Raw genomic sequence first — 21,922 nt, 5'->3', positions numbered from 1 at the left:
GGACAATTGGGTGACACATTATCTATATTATTATACCACAATTTACAACCAACATACAGAAGTGCTATGATTGCAAGATATTCCCACAAAATATACAGAATGGAGTTACATTATTATAACCGCCAGCTAATGTCCAGAGTAAACACCATGTGCCACACGGACAGTAGGCGGGCCGGGAGTGACTCAATAAGGTGCTAATAGGTGGTCTTAGATATCTGAAGCCATGCTGACTGCAGTGCATCCCACAGTTGCTGGAGGGTGTGTGGGACAGAAACCATAGAGGGAATATGACAATTAAAGTGGTCCCACAGATGCTTAATTGAGTTCAAGTCTGGGGAATTAGTGGGTCAGGGAAGTACCTGGAAGTCTTGTTCATGCTCTTCAGCCACTTTTGGACATTTCAAGCTATGTGACAAGTCACATTGTCTTGCTGGAAGATTCCAGCTGCTCCAGGGAAGACAGTCAGCCTAGGAGACAGCAAGGTTGAGTTTTGGGCCTTGTCATGGGGCTCTACCGTCTCCCACCTGGAGGGTAAACAGAAACATCTCCAAGGGACCGAAGGCAGGCTATTAAATAGGGTAACCCAGCAGTGGATTACCTTGAGTTCTTTTGTCACATGTGACGCCACCGTTCCGTCCTCCGCTGTGAATTCTAGACAATGTAATATAGAGTTCACACATGCAGAGTTGAATTTTAAAGGCAGAACCGGGAATGGTCGGTAAAACCGTTTACTAGTAGCATAACTCAGAAACAGTTCCAAACAGTTTTTACATCCACCGGCAAGACACTGGTGCGGGAGGATACGTGATGTGACAGGGAGGAAACACAGGAGGACAGAGGGGCTTTCACAGGCCAAGTTATATGTGGATCTCTGTTCCCGGACACCCTTAGACTAACACTTGCCAACTCTCTAGCGGTACACACTCACGGAGCAGGAACATACATGCAGTGCTGCACAGTGGCGACTTGCAATCCTTGCGGTTTCTCTCTTTCACTCCTTAATTCTCTGCTTGGGAAGAAGGAACCCAAGACATTCATATGTTATCCTCTCAGCATCTTCCATCTTCCCTGCACACAGACTAAAGCTGTCCGTGTGCAGACAGGCTCCACACTCCACAGGAGAACTGACAAGAAGGCCCAAAGACGCACTCATGCACTTTGCAACCACATATATAAAACAAGGTCACATGACATACAAAAGATACATTTACTGATATAATTCAGATAGTAACCTATTCAGTGCTGCAGCTATACAATACACATCACATTAACTCACATGGAAGACCTTGACAATACATATGCCCAAGACAAGCATAGACCATTCAGAAACGTCTAGAAAGTTTTGTACATTGACTTCTGTACCCTATGCAGTGACCATCAGTCTGCTTCGGAGCCCCATACACATTAGGGTTCACTGAACGGTTGTTTTAGACACATGTCTGGTAGCCCCGATTCATTTTTATGGTGAGCAGCTCCACTGTAACGTATTGGTCGGCCCTCGTGCACCTTGATAGCCAACGTTCTCCTCTCACATCAATGGCACGTGGTGCTCTGCAGTTTCCATGTCAGTTATTCCCACTGGTTCCATTTGTTCATCCATAATACACTTTCATTAAAGCAGAACACAAACAGTTCACAGACTGCGTTGTTTGAGAAATACCGCCACTTTTGACTAAAAGCCAATAGTCATCCCTTTTGGCAAGTTTTGGCATTAGTAAAATGGCCCCTTTTACCCATGACAACAAGTGATATGTGAGTAGACAGCCTATCACAAACCTTATTTATCCACCAAGCCAACCCATCACATGTCACTTCCTTCATGGGCTATGTGCTGCCAACATTGAAAGTAAGAGGTGGTCATAATATTGTGACTCGTAAACCTAACGATCCTGTTAAGAAAAAAATAAACACTTTCTTTGTGCTTAAACTGACTGGCTGAGAATGTACTCCTTCTCCTCCTCCTGCCCTTTTTCTCAGCCTCACTTCCTAGTTAGTGCCACAAGCTCAGCTGGCTGCATTCACACAGCTCCAGGTATTCTGGGCTTCCATCTATGACTCTTCCTCGGCTTGTGGTGACCGCCATCTAATCACCATTCCTTTCTGCTGTCTTGTAGGATCTGAAGATGTTCCTCTGCCATCGTGACCCTGGATCCCTATGAAACAGCAGCGGCACCTGAAGACGGGACGAAGCTCATGTGCCTTAAACGTCTCTTACGGTTTTATGAAGTTTTTGCCGCACCGCCGTATTAGTTTCCTCGTGAAGTTTCCCGGTCGCGGTGTAATGCCGCCCACAGAAGAGATATGACACATCTTCTTATCTTCATTGATCGGGAGACGAGGAGAAACTTGCTGCTTGCTGAACCCTAATCCAGAGGAGATACGCAGGCGTTGAGAGATTTTTGTGTTTTTGCCACTTCTCGCGAATCATGACTAACGCCAAGGGCCGCTACTTGCTGGTGTTCCTGTGCGTTCAGCTGGTGGTCATGGCTTTGCTGTACAGAGAAGGTTACCGCAAGCGGGTGGCGTATTTCTTTGGTAATTTTTACAAGAATGGGTCCCCCTCTCTAGCGCTCCTGAAGCCCCAGAACCTCTCTCTGCCTGGTGACGTTTACGCCAATCTCAGTTTGATTACCAGACCGGCCGTGCGGAAGGATCAGCTGTCACATTGCCCCGAGGTTTCTCCATATATAGGTAAGTGCTCAATTTTCTAATTGGCAATTCTCTCCTAATAATCACAAGCTATCATCGCTAGACTAGTTCCAAGTTACTGGGGGCAGCGGCATCACCAAACAGCCTCGCAGCTTCCTGGTTGAGGGGTATAAGACATTGCCCGTGCACCCCAGTATGTAACACTGCTATTGATTGGCTAGGAGAGATCAACTGATTCCACCATGTTAGTGGAAGGCCACAAGTAATGGTCGCCATGCATCTAAGCCTGTTGTAATGCAGTTTAATACCCTGTCAAGGTGCAGTTTTACCTTAATTCAGCGAAGTTTTCAATTTGATCCTTAACCCCTTAATGATCCGAACCCTTTTTCCCCCCCTCTTCAAAAAAATCATAACTCTTTTATTTATCCATCGACGTCGCTGTATGAGGGCTTGTTTTTTGCTGGACGAGGTGTATTTTTAAATGGTGCCATTTACTGTACCATATAATGTACTGAAAAACTTTTAAAAAATTCTAAGTGGAGTAAAATGAAAAAAATAAACGACATTCCGTCATTTTTCAGCGCGTCTTGTTTCTACGCTGCACAAACTGCAACAGAAATTACATGATAACTTTATTCTATCGGTCGGTATGATTACTACGATACCAAACTTCTATTTTTTTTTTTACTGTACTGTTCTTTTTTTTTCAAAGACATTTAATTTTTTTCAATAATTTTCTGCGGTCATCTTGTGTGCTATAACTTTTTTATTTTTCCATCGACGTAGTTAACCGAGGGCTCATTTTTTGCAGGATGTCCTTTAGTTTCCGATAGTACCAATGCGGAATACATACGACTTATTGATTGCTTTTTATTGCGCTTTTTCTGGAAGACAGGGTAACTAAAAAAGTGCATTTCTGCCGATTTTAATTTTTTTTCAGACTACTGTCACCGAACTGGAAAAATAATGCACTACTTTGATAGATCGGACTTTTACGGACGCGGTTATACCAAATTTGTATTTTTATTTTATGATTTAGATTTTTTAATAATATATATGGAAAAGGGGGGGGGGGGAATTTAAACTTTTATAACTTTTTTTTTTTTTTTACAATTAATAAAACTTTATTGCTTTTTTTTTTTTACTTTACTTTAAAGTCCCCCTGGGGAACTACAACCAGCGATGTTTTGATCGCTCCTGCAGTATGACGTAATGCTATAGCATTACGTCATACTGCCATTTGACAGGCAGTCTATTAAGCCACCCCACGGGGATGGCTTTATAGGCAGTCTGCTAAGGCAGCCCTGGGGCCTTTCAAAAGGCCCCCAGCTGCCATGAAACCTGCACGGCTCCCCCGATCTCACCGTGGGGAGGCCGTGCAGGGCTCCCGAACAGCGTTTAGGGGATTTAAATGCCGCTGTCAGAATTGACAGTGGCATTTAAAGGGTTAATAGCCGCGATCGGCTGATCGCAGCTATTGCCCGCGGGTTTCAGCTGTTATAAACAGTTGACGCCCGCGCTGTATGAAGAGAGGTTGCCCCGCGACCTTTCTTCATACATACCCCGACGCACCAGGACGTACCCTTACATCCTTGGTCGTGAAGTGTTTAAAGGCGCTTGCATTGGTTTTTGAGTAAAACTGCAATTTAATTGTTAAAGGAATTTTCTAAGGCATAAAAAAGTTAAATTGGCTTGAAATTAAGAGAAATGGAATACTTACCTATTCTAGCAGGTCCCCGTCCAGCACTGCGGCCCTGGTACCCACCGTATGGAACCTGGAAGAAGCAGCGGATGGTCACATGCCGTACATTGTGCATGTGATCATTCAGCCACTCACAGGCTTTAGTGGCCATAGAAGAATCATTTGTTTGAATGGGGTCATATACATGAGCGAAGCGATGTGGGAAAAAATCGTGGCATGTCCCATCTTTGGATGTTCCCTCGGAACGCATCGCTCATGGTTTTTAATGGGGCCGGGAAACACATCACACACAATGGGATGTGGACAGAACCTCATGCGAGCTTTCCCATTGAAGACATTGTAAACACTCTGTGATCCTCCGCTGTGGGTAAAGCCCGCGGTGGAGGAATACTACTTCCCTGAAATGATGCGAGGTGTTTTTGTCACCAAAACACCTTACATCCATGGGGGAAATCGCACATTGGCGTGCGCAAAATCAGACCGAGTTCCACGGCTTGATATAACACCCGCCTGTCTGAAATTAGTCTAAATCAGAAATTGTATTAAGAAACTACATAACACTTCATACAGTGATTAGGGTGCGGATGGTGGTGAAACCTGTATCTCTGTAGGTTATATCAGTACTAGAGTGTTATAAGAGGAGCGCCTGATATCAGTCACATATGATGTAAATGTCTATGGAAGTTATATACTGCAGCCTTATAAGAAGAGCCGCAGGTATGAGTAACATATATGATGTAAATATCTCCGGAGGTTATATCAGTACTGGAGCGTTATAAGAGGAGCGCCTGATATCAGTCACATATGATGTAAATGTCTATGGCAGTTATATACTGCAGCCTTATAAGAAGAGCCGCAGGTATGAGTAACATATATGATGTAAATATCTCCGGAGGTTATATCAGTACTGGAGCGTTATAAGAGGAGCGCCTGATATCAGTCACATATGATGTAAATGTCTATGGCAGTTATATACTGCAGCCTTATAAGAAGAGCCGCAGGTATGAGTAACATATATGATGTAAATGTCTCCGTCTGTTATATCAGTACTGGAGCGTTATAAGAGGAGCGCCTGATATCAGTCACATAGGATGTAAATGTTGCTAGAGATTATATCAGTACTAGAGGGTTATAAGAAGAGTGGCTGATATCAGTCACATATATGATGTAAATGTCTCTAGAGGTTATATCAATAATGGAGCTTTATAAGAGGAGCGGCTATTATAAGTCACGTATCATATAAGTATCTCTGGAGGTTATGTCAGTGCTGGAAATATATATCACAGTGATTGGGGAAGTTTTCTGGACAGGGAAGAGCTGTACCTTCGGTCTTTTCCCATATCTAATATATCTGATAACAAACAATCATAAAGTAGCTTTCACGGCCCTTTTACACGGAACAATAAATATTAAATAATAAAATAGTATCTTGCAGAATCTGTTCGCTACCCATTTATCTATTTTATGCAGCCATAAATGTAATTGCTCCCTTGTTGTGTGAAAGCAGCGACTGTTCAGTCCTTCACCTTGACTGGTACAGTGATCGGGAATAATTGAATGATTAACACGCAAATTATTTATCTGCCTTCATAAACCGTCTGCACTAGTGAACTCGGTCATCACTCTGTGTAAAAGTAGTCTAAGGCCGCCTGCATGTCCGGATTTCGAGTGCGGAAGATCTGCGATTCATCGTGGAAATGAATTTCAAAATGCTTGGGAACAATCGCAGATTTGAGAGTTTTTCCACGCAGATGTATGCAGATGCACAGCAGATCATTTGCGCGGGAAAAAAAATTGCAAGCCCAATTGTGCCTTCCCCCACCTCCCTGCAAAGTGTCCAAGCAACCTGAGAAGTATCTGCCTACAAATCCGTAATGCATCCACAATGTAATTCATGATCAAACACTTCCATAGAGATAAATGGAGCCCGTCCGCATGGAATCCACGCTAAAACGGAGCATGCTGCAATTCAAATCTGCATGTGTGCAGAGGGCTGCAGGAGCTCATGCATTCCAATGGGGGACTTTAACAGCAGATGTCCCGTGCAGGTGCCGATTGTAGATTTCGCAATTTAAATCCACCGGAGTGCAGGGGGCCTAAGGGTGGCTTCACAAGGGCGCATACATAATTGTTAGAGATGAGCGAGCACCAAAATGCTCGAGTGCTCGTTACTCGAGTCGAACTTTTAGTGATGCTCGAGAGTTTGCTTCGAGAAACGAACCCCATTGAAGTCAATGGGCGACCCGAGCATTTTTGTATATCGCCGATGCTCGCTAAGGTTTTCATTGGTGAAAATCTGCAAAACCCAAGAAAGTGATGGAAACGACACAGAAACGGATAGGGCAGGCGAGGAGCAACATGCAGGGCTGCATTTCGGGCTCCGAGGTCTCACTACTTCCCCCGCACTGTCAGCATAAAGATCGTTCTCCTCTGCCACAGCTGTAACAGAGAAGAACGATGTTAGCCTATTGAATTCAATGGAGCCGGCAATACAGCCAGCTCCATTGAAAGCAATGGGCTGCCGGTAGAGATGAGTGAACGTACTCGTCCGAGCTTGATACTCGGGCGAATATTAGCGTGTTCGGGATGCTTGGTACTCGTAACGAGTACCACGCGATGTTCTGGTTACTTTCAGTTTCCTCTCTGAGACGTTAGCGCACTTTTCTGGCCAATTGAAAGACAGGGAAGGCATTACAACTTCCCCCTGTGACGTTCAAGCCCTATACCACCCCCCTGCAGTGAGTGGCTGGGGAGATCAGATGTCACCCGAGTATAAAAGTCGTCCCCTCCCGCGGCTCGCCTCAGATGCCTTGTGAGTTAGCTGAGGGAAAGTGCTATCGTGCTGGAGCTGCTGTAGGGAGAGCGTTAGGAGTTAGTGTAGGCTTCAAGAACCCCAACGGTCCTTCTCAGGGCCACATCTAATAGTGTGCAGTACTGTGTTAGCACTGTATATATTTTTTTTTTTCAAAATTGGATCTGCAGAGCATTGCGCCCTGCAATAGGGACAGAAGTGGTGGTTAGGCAGGGAGAGTGTTAGCAGTGAGTGTAGGCTTCAAGAATCCCAACGGTCCTTTCTAGGGCCACATCTATCCGTGTGCAGTACTGTCCAGGCTGCTGTTAGCAGTGTTGCATTTTTTTTTTTTCTCTCAAAACCGGCTGTGCAGAGCATTGCACCCGGCATTAATACTACAGGGATAGAATTGTGTAGGCAGGGCCAGAAGACATACATTATTCATTGAATAGACGCAGTCTGGCTTTTTCTTTGAAAAACAAGGGAAAAAATTCTATTTTGCCTGCCTCTGACAGTCCTCAGGGCTCTGGGTACGTGTGTGCTGCGTGCAGAACGTTAAAAAAAATCAGACGCAGCCAGCTACGTTTTACTGCAGGCTTGCGCCAATTTTTTTCCTGCATGAGAAATCCCTGATCTGCTGTAGCGAATAACTTTGCATCACTGCAGTTCTCTGACACATTTGCAGGGCCACAACACAGTTATTAAACTTAGTAGTATTCATTGAATACACGCAGTGTGGCTTGTCCTTTGAAAAACAAGGGAAAAAATTCTATTTTGGCTGCAGGCTTGCGCTAATTTTTTTCCTGCATGGGAAATCCCTGATCTGCTGTAGCGAATAACTTTGCATCACTGCAGTTCTCTGACACATTTGCAGGGCCACAACACAGTTATTAAACTTAGTAGTATTCATTGAATACACGCAGTGTGGCGTGTCCTTTAAAAAACAAGGGAAAAAATTCTATTTTGGCTGCAGGCTTGCGCCAATTTTTTTCCTGCATGGGAAATCCCTGATCTGCTGTAGCGAATAACTTTGCATCACTGCAGTTCTCTGACACATTTGCAGGGCCACAACACAGTTATTAAACTTAGTAGTATTCATTGAATACACGCAGTATGGCTTGTCCTTTGAAAAACAAGGGAAAAAATTCTATTTTGGCTGCAGGCTTGCGCCAATTTCTTTCCTGGCTTGGAAATCACTGGTAATACAGCATGCTGAGGTGTAGGGGTAGGCCTAGAGGACGTGGACGCGGCCGAGGACGCGTAGGCCCAAGTGAGGGTGTGGGCACAGGCCGAGCTCCTGATCCAGGTGTGTCGCAGCCGACTGCTGCGCGATTAGGAGAGAGGCACGTTTCTGGCGTCCCCACATTCATCGCCCAATTAATGGGTCCACGCGGGAGACCTTTATTAGAAAATGAGCAGTGTGAGCAGGTCCTGTCGTGGATGGCAGAAAGTGCTTCGAGCAAGCTATCATCCACCCAGAGTTCTGCGCCGTCCAGTGCTGCAAATCCGAATCCTCTGTCTGCTGCTCCTCCTTCCTCCCAGCCTCCTCACTCCACTACAATGACACATGCTCAGGAGCGGGCAGACTCCCAGGAACTGTTCTCGGGCCCCTGCTCAGATTGGGCAGCAGTGGTTCCTCTCCCACCAGAGGAGTTTATCGTCACTGATGCACAACCATTGGAAAGTTCCCGGGGTCCGGGGGATGAGGCTGGGGACTTCCGGCAACTGTCTCAAGACCTTTTAGTGGGTGAGGAGGACGATGACGATGAGACACGGTTGTCTTGCAGTGAGGTAGTAGTAAGGGCAGTAAGTCCGAGGGAGGAGCGCACAGAGGATTCGGAGGAAGAGCAGCAGGACGATGAGGTGACTGACCCCACCTGGTGTGCAACGCCTACTCAGGACAGGTCTTCAGAGGGGCAGGCAAGGGCAGCAGCAGGGCAGGTTGCAAGAGGCAGTGTGGTGGCCAGGGGTGGAGGCAGGGCCAGACCGAATAATCCACCAACTGTTTCCCAAAGCGCACCCTCGCGCCATGCCACCCTGCAGAGGCCGAGGTGCTCTAAGGTCTGGCAGTTTTTCACAGAGACGCCTGACGACCGACGAACAGTGGTGTGCAACCTTTGTCGCGCCAAGATCAGCCGGGGAGCCACCACCACCAGCCTCACCACCACCAGCATGCGCAGACATATGATGGCCATGCACCCCACAAGGTGGGGCGAAGGCCGTTCACCGCCTCCGGTTTGCACCGCTGCCTCTCCCCTGTGCCCCAACCTGCCACTGAGATCCAACCCCGCTCTCAGGACACAGGCACTACCGTCTTCTGGCCTGCACCCACACCCTCACCTCCGCTGTCCTCGGCCCCATCCACCAATGTCTCGCACCGCACAGTCCAGCCGTCGCTAGCGCAAGTGTTGTAGCGCAAGCGCAAGTACGCCGCCATGCACCCGCACGCTCAATCATTAACCGTCCACATAGCCAAATTTATCAGCCTTGAGATGCTGCCGTATAGGGTTGTGGAAACGGAGGCTTTCAAAGCTATGATGGCGGTGGCGGCCCCGCGCTACTCAGTTCCCAGTCGCCACTACTTTTCCCGATGTGCCGTCCCAGCCCTGCACGACCACGTCTCCCGCAACATTGTACGCGCCCTCACCAATGCGGTTAGTGGCAAGGTCCACTTAACTACGGACACGTGGACAAGCACAGGCGGGCAGGGCCACTACATCTCCCTGACGGCACATTGGGTGAATTTAGTGGAGGCTAGGACAGAGTCAGAGCCTGGGACCGCTCACGTCCTACCCAGCCCCAGAATTGCGGGCCCCAGCTCGGTGGTGGTATGTTCGGCGGCGTATGCTTCCTCCACTAAAGCACGCTCCTCCTCCTCAACCTCTGTCTCGCAATCTAGATGTGTCAGCAGCAGCAGGACGTCGCCAGCAGTCGGTGTCGCGCGGCGTGGCAGCACAGCGGTGGGCAAGCGTCAGCAGGCCGTGCTGAAACTACTCAGCTTAGGAGATAGGAGGCACACGGCCCACGAACTGCTGCAGGGTCTGACAGAGCAGACCGACCGTTGGCTTGCGCCGCTGAGCCTCCAACCGGGCATGGTCGTGTGTGACAACGGCCGTAACCTGGTGGCGGCTCTGCAGCTCGGCAGCCTCACGCACCTGCCATGCCTGGCCCACGTCTTTAATTTGGTGGTTCAGCGCTTTCTGAAAAGCTACCCACGCTTGTCAGACCTGCTCGTAAAGGTGCGCCGGCTCTGCGCACATTTCCGCAAGTCCCACTAGGACGCTGCCACCCTGCGCACCCTGCAACATCGGTTTAATCTGCCAGTGCACCGACTGCTGTGCGACGTGCCCACACGGTGGAACTCTACGCTCCACATGTTGGCTAGGCTCTATGAGCAGCGTAGAACTATAGTGGAATACCAACTCCAACATGGGCGGCGCAGTGGGAGTCAGCCTCCTCAATTCTTTTCAGAAGAGTGGGCCTGGTTGGCAGACATCTGCCAGGTCCTTCGAAACTTTGAGCAGTCTACCCAGGTGGTGAGCGGCGATGCTGCAATCATTAGCGTCACCATTCCTCTGCTATGCATCTTGAGAAGTTCCCTGCAAACCATAAAGGCAGCCGCTTTGCGCTCGGAAACAGAGCCGGGGGAAGACAGTATGTCGCTGGATAGTCAGAGCACCCTCCTGTCTACATCTCAGCGCGTTCAGGAGGAGGAGGAGGAGGAGGATGAGGAGGATGAGGAGGAGGGGGAAGAGACAGCTTGGCCCACTGCTGACGGTACCAATGCTGCTTGCCTGTCATCATTTTAGCGTGTATGGCCTGAGGAGGAGGAGGAGGAGGAGGAGGAGGAGGAGGATCCTGAAAGTGATCTTCCTAGTGCGGACAGCCATGTGTTGCGTACAGGTAACCTGGCACACATGGCTGACTTCATGTTAGGAAGCCTTTCTCGTGACCCTCACGTTACACGCATTCTGGCCACTACGGATTACTGGGTGTACACACTGCTCGACCCACGCTATAAGGAGAACCTTCCCATTCTCATTCCCGAAGAGGAAAGGGGTTCGAGAGTGTTGCTATACCACAGGACCCTGGCGGACAAGTTGATGGTAAAATTCCCATCCGACAGCGCTAGTGGCAGGAGGCGCAGTTCCGAGCGCCAGGTAGCAGGGGAGGTGCGGAGATCGAGCAGCATGTACAGCCCAGGCAGTGCAACAGTCTTTAAGGGCCTGGCCAGCTTTATGGCTCCCCAGCAAGACTGTGTCACCGCTCCCCAGTCAAGGCTGAGTCGGCGGGAGCACTGTAAAAGGATGGTGAGGGAGTACGTAGCCGATCGCACGACCATCCTCGGTGACACCTCTGCCCCCTACAACTACTGGGTGTCGAAGCTGGACACGTGGCCTGAACTCGCGCTGTATGCCCTGGAGGTGCTTGCTTGTCCTGCGGCTAGCGTCTTGTCGGAGAGGGTGTTTAGTGCGGCTGGGGGAATCATCACAGATAAGCGTACCCGCCTGTCAACCGACAGTGCCGACAGGCTAACACTCATCAAGATGAACAAAGTCTGGATTTCCCCAGACTTCTCTTCTCCACCAGCGGACAGCAGCGATACCTAAGCAATACGTAGGCTGCACCCGCGGATGGAAGCTACGTTCTCTCTCACCATCCAAAACGGGGACATTTCTGCTTCATCAATCTGTGTATAATATTCCTCCTCCTCCTCCTGCTCCTCCTCCTGAAACCTCACGTAATCACGCTGAACGGGCAATTTTTCTTAGGGCCACAAGGCTCACCCATATAATTTTTCGAAACAATTTTTATATGTTTCAATGCTCTTAAAGGCGTTGGAACTTTAACTTGAACCAATTTTTCGTTAAACTGGGCTGCCTCCAGGCCTAGTTACCACTTAAGCCACATTAACCAAAGCGATTAATGGGTTTCACCTGCCATCTTGGTTGGGCATGGCCAATTTTTACTGAGGTACATTAGTACTCTTGGTACACCAAGTTTTTTGGGCCCTCACCTACAGTGTAATCATAGCAATTTCTATGTTCTTCGCCTGCACTCATGGTACAGAAAGGTGTGTGGGGTTGGCCTACACTTTAGCTACATAAATGTAACTTGGGCCTTGGCTATACTGCAGCTACTGAAATGGAACTAAGACTGCGCTCCCATTATACTGCTGCTTCGGAATTGTTCCTGGGGCCTGTGTAGGCTGCTACTATTACTTAAATGGAACTTAGACTATGCTCCTCCTATACTGCTGCTTCGGAATTGTTACTGGGGCCTGTCTTAAGTGCTACTATTACTGAAATGGAACTAATACTGTGCTCCCCCTATAATGCTGCTAGTGATATGTTAGTGGGGCCTGTCCTAATGCTACGGCTGAAATGTTACGAATTCTGGGCTCTGCCTATACCGCTGCTAATGGTATGTCTCTGGGGTGTGGAAACAGAGGCTTCCCAAAGACATGATGGCGGCGAGGCCATTTCCCACCAACGCGGTTACTGTTAAGGTGCATATAACCACGGACACATGGAGAGGACACGTAGTGCCTCAAAAACATCCCCCTCCTCCTCCAACAATGAAAACATTCTTGGCAAATGCCTTTGCATTGGTTCGTCTGGTGGCAGTCCAAGAATTTCACCTTTACCGACACAACAAGAGAGCCCCCCCGCCACGGCCCACTTAATCCTGGCCACATTCCGAAAACCAACAAAATACAACCGTGCTACTAGGTCCGCAGTCACCACCACATTACCACCAACGCGGTTACTGTTAAGGTGCATATAACCACGGACACGTGGAGAGGACACGTAGTGCCTCAAAAACATCCCCCTCCTCCTCCAACAATGAAAACATTCTTGGCAAATGCCTTTGCATTGGTTCGTCTGGTGGCAGTCCAAGAATTTCACCTTTACCGACACAACAAGAGAGCCCCCCCACCATCCCCCCGCCACGGCCCACTTAATCCTGACCGCATTCCGAAAACCAACAAAATACAACCGTGCTACTAGGTCCGCAGTCACCACCACATTACCACCAACGCGGTTACTGTTAAGGTACATATTACCAGTCTGACTGGGGCATACAGACACCTTGACAGAATGAATAGTGTGTGGCACATAGGTTCCCCATTGCTATGCCCACGTGTGCAGCTCCTGATGGAGGTGGCACAGGATTGGATTTCTTATTGCTTCTGTACAGCATTGTGGGCTATCGCCCCACCACTTTTAAAGAGGGTCGCTGTGTAGCCGTGCCAACCCTCTGCAGTGTGTGCCTGCAGTTCCTCCTCATGGCAGACGCACTTATAAATAGACATGAGGGTGGTGTGGCATGAGGGCAGCTGAAGGCTGCGCAGGGACAGTTTGGTGTGCGCTGTGGACACTGGGTCGTGCGGGGGGAGGGGGGCGGTTGGGCAGCATGTAACCCAGGAGAAGTGGCAGTGGAGTGTCATGCAGGCAGTGATTGTGCTTTGTTGTAGCTAGTGTGGTGCTTAGCTAAGGTATTCCATGCTAATGAGGGCTTTTCAGAAGTAAAAGTTGTTGTGAGGGGGGGGGGGGGGGGGGGCACTCTTGCCGGTATTGTGGCTTAATAGTGGGACCTGTGAACTTGAGATGCAGCCCAACATGTAGCCCCTCGCCTGCCCTATCCGTTTCTTTGTCGTTCCCATCACTTTCTTGAATTGCCTAGATTTTCACACATGAAAACCTTAGCGAGCATCGGCGAAATACAAAAATGCTCCGGTCGCCCATTGACTTCAATGGGGTTCGTTACTCGAAACGAACCCTCGAGCATCGCGATAAATTCGTCCCGAGTAACGAGCAGCCGAGCATTTTGGTGCTCGCTCATCTCTAGCTGCTGGCGAGCCCGGGATGAATTTTCGGGAAGGGCTTAAAAATATAAGCCCTTACCTGAAAATCATCCTAAAATGTGTAAAAAAAAAAAAAAAATGTATACTCACCTTTCCGCTGCAGCCGGAGTTCAGCAGCGTCTGGCCGGCAGTTCTCCTGAACTGCTCTGAGTAGTATTCAGCAGCCGGGGATTTAAAATCCCCGCCTGCTGAATGAGCTGCCTCTGATTGGTCACAGCCTCACCAATCAGAGGCAGCTCTCACTCACACCCATTCATGAATTCATGAATGGGTGAGTGAGTGCTGTCTCTGATTGACTCAGCGCAGGGACCAATCAGGGGCAGCTCTCAGCTGTATTGCCAGCTCCATTGAATTCAATGGTCAGTGCTCGTTTAATCGAGACGAGTACCGCGTGGTGCTCGTCTCGAGTAACAAGCATCTCGAGCACCCTAATACTCGAACGAGCATCAAGCTCAGACGAGTATGCTCGCTCATCTCTAATAATTGTACATCCTCACTGCAACGTTTTTGCACTATGGACAAGGCTTTTTTGTGCGCATATTGGCAGAGTTTACTATGCTTTTTGCCCATGCAGGACATGTTTCTTTGTGCACAGGACACTACCGCGTACCAATTTAAATGGATATTTAGCTTGAAGAGTTCCATATGTCCTCTTTTTTTCACGGAATTTGCGCAGTGTTTCACGCATCCCCTTGTGTATTGCACGTAAATTTGTGCACCTCCCATTGACTTCTATGAGAACCTTCAAAAGTACAGGGCTCAGGTGCCTTAAGGGGAAGCCCTACATGATAGGGTGGCTAAGAATCAGGAGTAGAGGAAAGGGTTAAGGCAGAGTTAGGTGGAAAATGGGGGAGTTAGGGATGAAAAAGGGGGAAGAGAGGGATTGGTGGAGATAGAGATATGGCAATTAGGGGTAAAGAGGTTATGTAAGGGAGGGTTTGAGCGTGAGCACTATTTTAGAGAGAAGAAAAGGACTAGAAAGGTGTTGAAGAAAAGTAATAGAGGGTCACCAGGCCGCTATATTGGTTAAGAATTTAAAATCACCTTACAGCATGAGGGAGTTGTGAGGGAAAAATTACATAAGGAGGTTAGGTTGGGACGTATGACGGGACCTTTTTCTACCCCTCCTGTGGGCAACCTTGTTGTTTCCCCATTTGGAGTTGTGCCAAAGGAAGAGCCAAATAAGTTTCAGCTGATTCACCATTTATCGTACCCGAAAGGTATGTCAGTGAATGATGGTATAGACCCTGAACTTTGTTTGGTGGTTTATACGTCATTTCGTAAGTACCCATGGAGCGGGGGCATTGTTGGCAAAAACCAATATTGAATCAAGTTTTTGTTTGCTTTGTTTGCTTCCAGTTCATCCTGACTAGAGATGAGCGAGCGTACTCGGAAAAGCACTACTCGCTCGAGTAATTTGCTTTATCCGAGTATCGCTGTGCTCGGGTCTGAAGATTCGGGTGCCAGCACGGAGCGGGGAGCTGCAGGGGAGAGCGGGGAGGAACGGAGGTAAGATCTTTCTCTCCCTCTCTCCCGCCCGCTCTCCCCTGCTCCCCGCTGTGACTCACCTGTCAGCCGCAGCGGCACCCGAATCTTCAGACCCGAGCACAGCGATACTCGGATAAAGCACATTACTCGAGCGAGTAGTGCTTTTCCGAGTACGCTCGCTCATCTCTAATCAGCATGCAATTGTTGAGATGTTATTGGGATGGTTTGTTTTTTATCGATAGTTGTTTGCCTATGTGGTTTTCGATTTCTTGTGCCTATTTCAAGACTTTTAGTTCGTTTTTGGAATGGGTGATTTTTGATGTAGCGGGGGTTCAGTCGGTTATCCATTATTTGGATGATTTTATGTGCCTTAGCCCTGCTGATTCATCCATCATCTTTTAGACACAGTACAATGGGTCGCTAACCATTTTGCCGTGCCATTGGCACCGGAAAAAACAGAAGGGCCTGATACATGCCTAAGTTTTTTAGATATCACTATTGATACTGTGCGCATGGAATGCAAGTTGCCAGAGGATTAATTGGAATCACTAAGATAGGACCATACAAAGGTGTGGAGGTTAAGCATAATTGCCCTTCAGAATTTGCAGTCGTCGTTAGGTAAATTGAAATTTGTGTGTCGTATTATGCCCAAGGGTTAAGTTTTTTGTCGAAAGCCGATTCTGGCTACAGCAGGGATAAAGTTGGTACATCATTTTATCCAGCTCACAAGGGGGATGAAGGCCGAATTAGATGTGTAGCTTATAGAGATGAGCGAGCGTATTCGTTAAGGCAAAATACTCGAGCGAGTATTGCCATTTTCGAGTACATGCCTGCTCGTGAGAAAAGATTCGGGTGCCGGCAGGGGTGAGCGGGAGTGACTGGGGGGGAGAGGAAGAGAGAGAGTCTTTCCCCCTTTCGTTCAAAAGTATTTTATTCGCATAGTTTCAACAACATAAACATTTGTCAGTCATTTGCTAGCAGTTTGGAATGGCACTCAGTTGTATTGACAAAAGTAAGGAAATTCTTTACACTTCAAAAACTTCGACTGAGCGTCTTTTTTCCTACTTGGGCAGGTTATACTGTCCAAGGTTAATAATCTTATGCTATAACTAGAGATGAGCGAACACCAAAATGTTCGGGTGTTCGTTATTCGAAACGAACTTCCCGCGATGTTCGAGGGTTCGTTTCGAATAACGAACCCCATTGAAGTCAATGGGCGACCAGAGCATTTTTGTATTTCGCCGATGCTCGCTAAGGTTTTCATGTGTGAAAATCTGGGCAATTCAAGAAAGTGATGGGAATGACACAGAAACGGATAGGGCAGGCGAGGGGCTATATGTTGGGCTGCATCTCAAGTTCACAGGTCCCACTATTAAGCCACAATACCGGCAAGAGTGCCCCCTCCCAACAACTTTTACTTCTGAAAAGTCCTCATTAGCATGGCATACCTTTGCTAAGCACCACACTAGCTACAACAAAGCACAATCACTGCCTGGATGACACTCCGCTGCCACTTCTCCTGGGTTACATGCTGACCAACCGCCCCCCCTCCCCCCCACAGCGCACACCAAAGTGTCCCTGCGCAGCCTTCAGCTGCCCTCATGCCACGCCACACTCATGTCTATTTAGAAGTGCGTCTGCCATGAGGAGGAACCGCAGGCACACACTGCAGAGGGTTGGCACGGCTAGGCAGCGACCCTCTTTAAAAGGGGCGGGGCGATAGCCCACAATGCTGTACAGAAGCAATGAGAAATAGAATCCTGTGCCACCGCCATCAGGAGCTGCACACGTGGGCATAGCAATGGGGAACCTATGTGCCACACACTATTCATTCTGTCAAGGTGTCTGCATGCCCCAGTCAGACTGGTAATATGTACCTTAAAGGGGTGGTCTCGCGAAACCAAGTGGGGTTATACACTTCCGTATGGCCATATTAATGCACTTTGTAATATACATCGTGCATTAAATATGAGCCATACAGAAGTTATTCACTTACCTGCTCCGTTGCTAGCGTCCTCGTCTCCATGGTTCCGTCTAAATTCGCTGGCAGCTTGCTTTTTTAGACGCGCTTGCGCAGTCCGGTCTTCTCCTTTCAGCACGAGCCGCTTCAGTGTGCTCCCCGCTACAGCACTTCTGCGCATGCGCAGACGAGCTGTCACTGCTCGGGAGCGCGCTGGAGCGGCCATTCTGTACCTTCCTCTGTTAGAGGAAGGTGCAGAAACTGGAGCTGCCGTCCGGAGAAGCCGCCCAGCCGTCCTGCCGTCCAGCCGTCCAGGTAAGTGATGGGCCGGGGGGGGGCTGCCGCTGCACCGGGGGGGGGGGGGCTGTCGTGGCTGTGATGCGCCGGGGGGGGCTGCCGCTGCGATGGGGGGGTCTGTCGCTAGGCCGGGGGGGTCTGTCGCTAGGCCGGGGGGGTCTGTCGCTAGGCCGGGGGGGCTGTCGCTGCGATGGGGGGGCTGTCGCTAGGCCGGGGGGGCTGTCGCTGCGATGGGGGGGCTGTCGCTAGGCCGGGGGGGCTGTCGCTGCGATGGGGGGGCTGTCGCTGCGATGGGGGGGCTGTCGCTAGGCCGGGGGGAACTAGCGCTGGGCCAGGGGGGTAAGTGATGGGTCGGGGGTGATGTTTACTGACAGGTGAAGGCCCCGGAGCCCAGCGCTGGGCTCCGGGGCCTTCACCTGGGCTGAGGGTCTAGCGCTGGGGAGCCGGGGGCTAGCGCCGGTTACCTGCTGCCTGGCGGTGGGTGACTGGTCGGCGGCTGCGGGGCGTCTGGTCGGCGGCTGCGCGGCGTCTGGTCGGCGGCTGCAGGGTGTCCGGTTGCCATGGAGACACAGCTGGCAGCGTCTCGGGAGCGCGCACGTCGGGCTGCAGCGAGCGACGGGGAAAGAGCCGGCGGCCATCTTGGGGAAACTTTTATAAGTTGCTGAAACGCTGGAACGGTAAGTAGAAACCAGCTAGGAAAGTAATTTACAGGGGTAATTAGTAATGTATGTTTAATTAGGGGGATTGGGCAAAAAAAAAAAATCACTGCTTCCTCGAGACATCTCCTTTAACAGTAACCGCGTTGGTGGTAATGTGGTGGTGACTGCGGACCTAGTAGCACGGTTGTATTTTGTTGGTTTTCGGAATGCGGCCAGGATTAAGTGGGCCGTGGCGGGGGGATGGTGTGGGGGCTCTCTTGTTGTGTCGGTAAAGGTGAAATTCTTGGACTGCCACCAGACGAACCAATGCAAAGGCATTTGCCAAGAATGTTTTCCCTGTTGGAGGAGGAGGGGGATGTTTTTGAGGCACTACGTGTCCTCTCCACGTGTCCGTGGTTATATGCACCTTAACAGTAACCGCGTTGGTGGTAATGTGGTGGTGACTGCGGACCTAGTAGCACGGTTGTATTTTGTTGGTTTTCGGAATGTGGCCAGGATTAAGTGGGCCGTGGCGGGGGGATGGTGGGGGGGCTCTCTTGTTGTGTCGGTAAAGGTGAAATTCTTGGACTGCCACCAGACGAACCAATGCAAAGGCATTTGCCAAGAATGTTTTCATTGTTGGAGGAGGAGGGGGATGTTTTTGAAGCACTACGTGTCCTCTCCACGTGTCCGTGGTTATATGCACCTTAACAGTAACCGCGTTGGTGGTAATGTGGTGGTGACTGCGGACCTAGTAGCACGGTTGTATTTTGTTGGTTTTCGGAATGCGGCCAGGATTAAGTGGGCCGTGGCGGGGGGATGGTGGGGGGGCTCTCTTGTTGTGTCGGTAAAGGTGAAATTCTTGGACTGTCACCAGACGAACCAATGCAAAGGCATTTGCCAAGAATGTTTTCCCTGTTGGAGGAGGAGGGGGATGTTTTTGAGGCACTACGTGTCCTCTCCACGTGTCCGTGGTTATATGCACCTTAACAGTAACCGCGTTGGTGGGAAATGGCCTCGCCGCCATCATGTCTTTGGGAAGCCTCTGTTTCCACACCCCAGAGACATACCATTAGCAGCGGTATAGGCAGAGCCCAGAATTCGTAACATTTCAGCCGTAGCATTAGGACAGGCCCCACTAACATATCAGTAGCAGCATTATAGGGGGAGCGCAGTCTTCGTTCCATGTCAGCAATAGTAGCACTCAAGACAGGCCCCAGTAACAATTCCGAAGCAGCAGTATAGCGGGAGCGCAGTCTTCGTTCCATGTCAGCAATAGTAGCACTCAAGACAGGCCCCAGTAACAATTCCGAAGCAGCAGTATAGCGGGAGCGCAGTCTTCGTTCCATGTCAGCAATAGTAGCACTCAAGACAGGCCCCAGTAACAATTCCGAAGCAGCAGTATAGCGGGAGCGCAGTCTTCGTTCCATGTCAGCAATAGTAGCACTCAAGACAGGCCCCAGTAACAATTCTGAAGCAGCAGTATAGTGGGAGCGCAGTCTTAGTTCCATTTCAGTAGCCTTAGTATAGCCAAGGCCCAAGTTACATTTATGTAGCTAAAGTGTAGGCCAACCCCACACACCTTTCTGTACCATGAGTGCAGGCGAAGAACATACAAATTGCTATGATTACACTGTAGGTGAGGGCCCCAAAAAATTGGTGTACCAACAGTACTAATGTACCTCAGTAAAAATTGGCCATGCCCAACCAAGATGGCAGGTGAATCTCTTTGGTTAATGTGGCTTAAGTGGTAACTAGTCACAGAGACGGAAAAAGTCTATAGACTAAATTATTTGGCCCTTATCACAGTTATAGACTAAAATGTATATACTTTAATGGAAATTTAACTTAAAAACATGAATGGGCTCACACACATGCATATCGCATGGACGAACAAAACAACCACACAAAAACACAAAGGTCGCCTCTTCCTTATCTCAGGAAACTTATGGAGGCTAGAAAAATCAATATTGATAAAGGACTACTAATGTTATGTCCTCTATTTTTTATTTGTATCACATAGGAGGTAGGAGGAAGGCTCTATCTGCTGTAGGGCGCCTGTAAGTATAATGCCCCCCGCAGAGTATTTTAGGTAGGGAACCTCTTCCTAACAAAAATTCGCCCCTCTGTGATTACAATATAGCGCTTAGCGCATGACGAGATGGTTCAAATAGGAGAAACTCCAAGAGAACTAGACCCTTATGCGCAAGAATTACGGCGCAGACCAGGGTTATTCAATTGCAGTATGCTCGGCTCAACGCGTTTCCCCACACGAATGTGGTTCATCAGGAGCACAAATATTTTGAAGAAAGAATGATAAATCAGGATGATAACTGATTCTGCTTTTTGTTGTTTTTTCGTGATAAATAGATATTTTAAAATATTAGAACAGGGTGGCTTGGGAAAGCGCAATTTATGTGCTCGATCATATATAGACTGGATCACAGCATCTGATTTTTTCAGGACAATTTCGAGCACTAAATCGCCATGGCGTGTCTCTATAGCCAGGTTCTTGGGAAATCCACACAATGGATAGCTATAGTGACAAATAACAGTACAGCTAGGGCTGAATGCGATTCACCACAAAAAGCCCACAAGTAGATCTTGCCCAGAACTAGGTATTGATTGCCGCAGGCAAAAGAAGCTGTTGCAGAGATAAATGCAACAGCCCCAAAAAGGCTAATAAGCCCTAGAGATTTTTTGACCCTTATTTGGTGTATTAGCTGCAGATGGTGCAGCCATTTTCAAGAGTCAGCTTAAGTGGTAACTAGGCCTGGAGGCAGCCCAGTGTAACGAAAAATTGGTTCAAGTTAAAGTTCCAACGCTTTTAAGCGCATTGAAACTTATAAAAATTGTTCAGAAAAATTATTTGAGTGAGCCTTGTGGCCCTAAGAAAAATTGCCCGTTCAGCGTGATTACGTGAGGTTTCAGGAGGAGGAGCAGGAGGAGGAGGAGGAATATTAGACACAGATTGATGAAGCAGAAATGTCCCCGTTTTGGATGGTGAGAGAGAACGTAGCTTCCATCCGCGGGTGCAGCCTACGTATTGCTTACGTATCGCTGCTGTCCGCTGGTGGAGAACAGAAGTCTGGGGAAATCCAGCCTTTGTTCATCTTGATGAGTGTTAGCCTGTCGGCACTGTCGGTTGACAAGCGGCTACGCTTATCTGTGATGATTCCCCCAGCCGCACTAAACACCCTCTCCGACAAGACGCTAGCCGCAGGACAAGCAAGCACCTCCAGGGCATACAGCGCTAGTTCAGGCCACGTGTCCAGCTTCGACACCCAGTAGTTGTAGGGGGCAGAGGCGTCACCGAGGATGGTCGTGCGATCGGCTACGTACTCCCTCACCATCCTTTTACAGTGCTCCCGCCGACTCAGCCTTGACTGGGGAGCGGTGACACAGTCTTGCTGGGGAGCCATAAAGCTGGCCAGGCCCTTAAAGACTGTTGCACTGCCTGAGATGTACATGCTGCTCGATCTCCGCACCTCGCCTGCTACCTTGCCCTCGGTACTGCGCCTTCTGCCAC

General features: G+C 49.1%; 1 protein-coding gene across 1 annotated transcript in view; it reads left to right on the top strand.

Annotated features, from left to right (window-relative positions):
* Nucleotides 1–2,402: 2,402 nt before the first annotated feature.
* Nucleotides 2,403–21,922, top strand: part of LOC136631970 (beta-1,4-galactosyltransferase 3-like) — an 86,204-nt gene continuing 66,684 nt past the window's right edge. The window contains exon 1 of the mRNA XM_066606486.1: nucleotides 2,403–2,691. Coding sequence (XP_066462583.1) covers nucleotides 2,427–2,691 — 265 coding nt within the window. The 5' untranslated portion in view covers nucleotides 2,403–2,426. The remainder of the gene's footprint in view (nucleotides 2,692–21,922) is intronic.

Source organism: Eleutherodactylus coqui, chromosome 6 (assembly GCF_035609145.1).
Source record: "Eleutherodactylus coqui strain aEleCoq1 chromosome 6, aEleCoq1.hap1, whole genome shotgun sequence".
NCBI classification, from domain to species: domain Eukaryota; kingdom Metazoa; phylum Chordata; class Amphibia; order Anura; family Eleutherodactylidae; genus Eleutherodactylus; species Eleutherodactylus coqui.
Note: the sequence above shows the minus strand (reverse complement) of the source record. Positions and strands in the feature narration are given on the sequence as shown.